The sequence below is a fragment of the Pteropus vampyrus genome, unplaced genomic scaffold, assembly GCF_000151845.1.
Source record: "Pteropus vampyrus isolate Shadow unplaced genomic scaffold, Pvam_2.0 Scaffold44, whole genome shotgun sequence".
In the NCBI taxonomy this organism is placed as follows: Eukaryota; Metazoa; Chordata; class Mammalia; order Chiroptera; family Pteropodidae; genus Pteropus; species Pteropus vampyrus.
Genome location: NW_011888825.1, coordinates 8,017,216 through 8,023,301, shown reverse-complemented (window position 1 = coordinate 8,023,301; position 6,086 = coordinate 8,017,216). Strand labels below are relative to the sequence as shown.

At 42.2% G+C, this 6,086-nt stretch overlaps 1 protein-coding gene across 1 annotated transcript in view; it reads left to right on the top strand.

Annotated features, from left to right (window-relative positions):
- SPECC1 (sperm antigen with calponin homology and coiled-coil domains 1) overlaps positions 1–5,592 on the top strand; it is a 143,299-nt gene extending 137,707 nt beyond the window's left edge. Inside the window, exon 14 of the mRNA XM_023529853.1 lies at positions 2,035–5,592. Coding sequence (XP_023385621.1) covers positions 2,035–2,124 — 90 coding nt within the window. The 3' untranslated portion in view covers positions 2,125–5,592. The remainder of the gene's footprint in view (positions 1–2,034) is intronic.
- Positions 5,593–6,086: the final 494 nt, after the last annotated feature.

Genomic DNA, 6,086 nt, shown 5'->3' with positions numbered 1-6,086 from the left:
CATATGTTTTTTTCTTATTTAGTCTGTTAATACAAATTACATTGATTGATTTATGGATGTTGAACCAGCCTTGCATATCTAGGATGAACCTCACTTAATCATGATTCAAATTGTTAATGTTTGTTGAGGATTTTTTGTGTCTGTGTTAATGTGAGAAATTGATCTGCAGTTTTCTTGTAATGTCTTTGTCTGGTTTTGGTATTAGGTTAATGCTGACTTCATAGAATGAACTAGGAAGTGTTCCTCCCTCTTCTACTTCCTGGAAGAGATTGCATAGAATTGGTACTATTTCTTCCTTAAGTATTTGGTATAATTGACCAACAAAATTATCTGGGCCTGTCGTTTTCTTTTTTGGAAGGTTTTTAGCTACTAAATCAAACAGTGTTATGCATTGTTAGACTTATATTAATGCAGCATATGCTCTCTTTTCCTGAAATATGCTAAATTCTTTCTTCAGATATGTTCAAATACAGGTTGACGATGTACCAAAACATTTCTTATGTAATTCTTGTTAAGTTCAGGCATGTAAGATCGTCTGAGTAAAACGGTGAATATTGATCGCATTTCTGAATCCTCTCTGAGATGAAAGACACATTGTTCCATCACATAAAGTTTGCCATCTCTCTTGCATGTGTAGGCGTTCCTTAATTTCTCAGAGTTCATTCATCTCCTAAATAGTATGCTGAATTCTTGATTACTTCTTTTTTGTATTGTCATATTAACAACCTTCCTATTATAAGAATTTAAGCTTTTCATCCATCAGTCTGTGTGCACAGTCCTGACTACAGTATTTTAGGTAGAAAGAGACTTTTTATCCTTATATTCTGTGAAAACTTTTTCTTTCGAATTTTTTTAGGAATAGCTGTGTGGAATGTTCCACTTAATCCTTCTCCCCTCCTTTCCCAGAACCAACGATGTGCTGATAATTTTTTAGTATTACCAGGGAGCAAAATCAATAAAATACGTTTAGATGTTGAAACAGAAGATAAATGGCTGGTTGCAGACCTCAGCTAGTTCCGTCACCCCCAGGAACAGGTGTGCTGAATAAGATCAGCTTTCTTTTTCTGATACATTTCTGTTTCTGGCTTTATGTTATGGTCCTTGTCTGTTGTTCCCTTATGACCACAAAAGAATTCAAATTCAACCCCAAGTGAATTATTAAATATGTTAAGCAGCACAAATTTCAGGAAAGCTTTGCAGAGTGCTGTGCAGCTCTATAGGGTACTGGCCTTGTTGCCTGGCACTTCTTGGTTCCTACTTTCTGCTTACTTGTTGTCGACTAAATTTGAGGGAAGAGGATACCAAAAACATTGAATGATAACACCATTCTGATAAAACAAATGGTCACATTTTAAATTGGTCCAAGGCTTTTGTGGTCATCCCACTGTTGAGAATGTATCTTAAAACACTAATTCAACAGAAGGAAACGATACCACACGTAGACACATTGCAAAGTCTGTAATATGAGGAAGTGAACACAAACTCCATGTTGAACACTAGGAGATGGTCATGTCAGTTATGGAACGGCCATTCCTTTGGACAGTGTGCATCCACTGTCCAAGGGACACAGCCAGTGGCACAGTGCAACAGTATGGGAACCTGTGTACAAAAAACATCAAGTAAAAAAAGCACAGAGCATACAATATGTCTACCGTGATGGAAATATATGTGGGAAAACATAGGTGTACAATCAAGTGTAACTTAGAGAAGTAGAAATCCTTTTATTATAATGAAATTATAAGTGACTTTCTGTTTTCAAAACTTTTTTTTAATGCTGTCATGTTATTAAAAGATGAGCAGGGTAAGATGTCATGTCTGATATTTTTTTGAAAAGAACAGTATCTCCTGAATAAATAGGAAGAAAAAGCTTTTTCTTAACTAATCTCATTCACACCATCTCAGTATTGCCTACACCTTCCATGCCGTAGGTGGGGGGTTCCAAAGTAACACAAGCCTTGACCTGGATCTTAGCCCCTTTGTGGGAAAGGGGCGGTCTGTGACGTTTCCCCCGTGACCTCTCCCCTTCTCCTGCAGGAGCTCAGTGAGATGCTGTACACAGACCGGCCTGACTGGCAGAGTGTGATGCAGTACGTGGCCCAGATCTACAAGTACTTTGAGACGTAAACCTGGAGGGCCCAACAGCAGCCACTGCCACCTACGGTTTGTCGTGGAAGCACCTGGTCACTTTCCATAGGCTCTGTTCCACCTGTCCACAACTTGGCCATCTGGATTCCAAAGGAAGATTCAATCCAAGGGGACCAGCACGCAAATAAGAAACAGAGCTGAGTTCAACCATGCACCCACCTTGAATCCAGACATATTTGGAGTGTACGTGGGAGAAGCTCGCTCCCCCAGGGACCTCCCTCCTTCCAGACCCAAGAGACCCCAGTCATACCGTGTGACTCCACACTAGAGCTGCACTGAGATTCACAATAAACAGCACTTCCAAATCAGTCATCTTTTTACTGAAAATCCTCTTTTGCCTTTATAAAACTTTGCCCTTGTTATTCCTCACACCCTTCCAAAAAAAAAAAAAATACCCAACAAAAGAAAAACATTTCCTTTCAAGCAGGCTGGAAATGCATAAACTCTGCCTTTTTGGGGAAATATGCTTACATTCTAGGAAACAGTTTTAACACCTAGAACTTGATTACATTTTTTAGATCTCACTTGTCACTCATTTGATTCTGTGGATGGAAGAGAAAAGATGTGAGAATTAAGAGGAGTGGTCTGCTGCCCTGTCCCTGTAGAATGGCCTACGGATGGAAGTGTGCGTTCTCCCAGGCGGCCACGTGCTGGGACACGGTCACACACTAGGTGTCCTGTGTTCAGCTGGTCCCATACATGCTGAAAGTGAAGCCTCAGAAACTGCCTCCTCTGTCTGCCCTTGCATCTAGTCACACTCCCATTCACACCCACACATTTGTCCCATGTTCAGAACTCGACAGAAAGCCACTCATGTATAATGGCCTGTGCCCGCCAGGGTCTTCAGGAGTTTGCGCAGTGAAACAGGCTGAAGACATATATTTCTTGGGACAGCAAATTTAAACAACATTTCGACTTTATAGTTTTTAGTACTTCATCAGGCCTTTAATGTTTGATGGCAAAAGGAAGCCCTCGGGGACGGCAGAGATGGCTCTCTTTATAATTGAACAAAGGAAACTGCAATTTCTCTACCATCCTGCAGTCGCCGTAAGTGGCAGCAGAGCCTGCCTGGAGTGGCCCCAGTCACCTCAGAAGTTTTCTGTGTAGGTAATCACCTGGTGGCTCTTTGTTGGTGTTGTTGGGCAAATAAATGTGCATTATATTGCAAACAGGGTATGGGTCACATAGGTAAATCTGAGGTGAATTTCTCGGTGCCAGTCAGTCTTATATACGCACTCCGTGTTAGTGCCCCTCAGACAAAGCGTCATCCTTACCATAAGTTACCAAGAGTTGCAATACGGCTTACATTGCTTAAAGTAAATCTCTGACTGTTGGATGACTGTTCAGGGCCTTTGTTCACAGCTGGGGGCCTAAGGGCTATGGGCCCAGCCCTTCCTGGGAGGCTGAGCTCAGCTCCTCCTTCCAGGCCACCTTTGTGGAGAAGGCATCTGGGTTCGGCAGGCCCATCCATCCTCCTCCTCAGGCTGCCACCGCTGCCCTGCTTATGGTTCTCCTCTGCAGCAATAGATCAGAATCTTCTGGGGAGCTGGTTAAAAACACATCAGTTGAATCTAAGTATCTGGAACAGGACCGGGGAGATATGTATTGTCAAAGTTCCTGAGATGCACTGAGAGGAGAAAGCAGCCTTCATCAGCCTGCAGGGCCGTGTAGCAAGAGGGGGGAGGCCCTCTGGGCAGTTTGGTGATGACAGTTTCATAACCGGCCCTTTGTTTTCAAATGGAAGTTGTAGGCACAGTCTGAACAAATTCATCTTACTCCTTCCTGATGAGCATATACAAATGAAAGTTATTATTTGTGTTGCTTCCTGCATCTGTCTTATTGACATACCTGATAGACTTTCATTTTTTTCCTATGCTTCTGCCTTGCTCACAATTATAGTGGGGAAGAGGAATATGCCAGGTAGTTGGGTTGGGATTATTGGTGGTTGTGTCTAAACTGGGATTACTACAAGGTTGTGTATGGGAGAGGCATTGAGGTCTTGGGATACCTGGAGGGAGTGTTTAGCATTATCAGTGCCCTGCTTTTGGTGGTTATTGTAAATAATTCAGCATGATCTCTGGGTAAAGCAGTCTCTATGCAATGAGTCTGCTCCCTTCAAGTTAAAAAGGAAGGAAAGAAATGTCATGGGAAAAAAGGCCATGTGGCAATTTATTTTTATAGTTCAAGGAAGTTCCTCGACACCATTTTCTTTGCCAGTGGGCATGCATGGAGAGGAAGTGTGTCCTGTTCAGAGAAACACAGGTGGTGTGAAGTCAGGCCTTCTAGCACTGCAGGGCCTGTGGGGGAAGCTGTGCCAACCCAGGCTGGGCCACTGAGTGGGGTTTTTAGATTCATTTTTAATTGGAGAACTCAGAGCACAAGGTGAATGTGGAAAATAGAGATAACAAGGTAGCGTCAGCAAATTGTATCAATCCCAGTTTTCTGTCCTGAGGTTTTCAGAGGCTACAATATTCATGTTTCTTCTCATCTTCCTTCAGCCAATACTGTCATTTAAGATTATATAGTTGTTCTGCAGATTATTTTTTTAAATGTATTATGTTTGTATAAAAGACATGTAAAATGCAAGACCTAGGAGAGTGGAGTTTTTAAAAGACATAAAGGAAAGTGCGTGGTTCTCTGCATTGTGAGTTGTTTTGTGGACTTGAACGTTAATTGATCGGTGATTCTGCCATGGCCCCTTGCCCACTGGATTAGTGTTCTGAGGAACCAGGCGAATTCATACTTATCTTGTCTTAGTCCCTTCTCACTTCAAAAACGACATTAGCCTTTGGTTTTCATTCTTCATTCTGTTGTTGTTTTATAGCTTTTATGGAAACCATCCAAAGTAGTTGCCGCAGGTGTTACACAAAATACACTTCCCAAAGTGATTAGCCGGCTGGCAATGATGAATGTGTGCAGTATTCTCTTCCCCACAGAAACATTGGTGGGATCCTCTCAATCCCCGCCCCTCCCACTTCCCCATTGAGGGGATGGCAGCCTTTTCACCAAGAGTGTAGAGAGAGAGGACTCAGGTGGGTAAATACAAACCTATTTGCCAAATCCAGCAGTAGTTCTTCCCGTTCCTAAGCTTGACTGCCATTTTGAGATGAACTACTGAGGACATGCAGTAAAAGATGTAACCTAGTAACCTTTTTAAAAGTATTTTTAATATATCAGTTGCCCAGGTTCACTGGGTATTTCACTTCTCTAACCCAGGTTAGAGTTTGGCTATAACATCATAAGTAGCTCACTAATTTTAACTACATTAGTTGAAGGCAGTTAATAGATCTGTAGCCTCATTTGTATACAGAGCACACCAGATTGTACCAAGCATTGTCAGGACTTGATGTGCCAACAGAGCTGTATTTAACTATTGACATGAAAGTGTATGATGTATGACTATGTAATATTTCTAATAAATATATTTTGTTTCTGTCTGATTATGAATTTTTCCCAGTGACATTTATTAATATTTTCTCAAAGTGCCAATTTACATTCATTCTAACTTCAAACCAGCGTCTTCATGTCCTTATTCCTTATTGGGCTGAGATCCCCACCGCAGCTACTGTTGGCTGGCATTGTTGGAAGTTACCAGAAAGGACTGCGGTTCTGACAGCTCCACTGCCTTCTCCCATTCACAACCCTCTTGCTGTGACTATAGTCTCTCCAGAAAATTACCCTTCAGGATGCTGCAGAGCTGTGCAGATGTGCATGGAACAGGCAGCACCCATACCACGGGCTTCCCCCATTCTGTGTGTGTACCTTGACTGAATGCTAACTGAGGTCCTGGAAGTCACATGCTAGGTGATATTAAGCAGAAGGGGATTATGCCACACTGAGGCAGAGTTAACATGAATTTTAACAGACAGGGGATGTAGGTGTCTTCTGACACCAGTGTGTTGTATGTGCTGATTCATCGGGTGATGTGACTATTCGGGTAT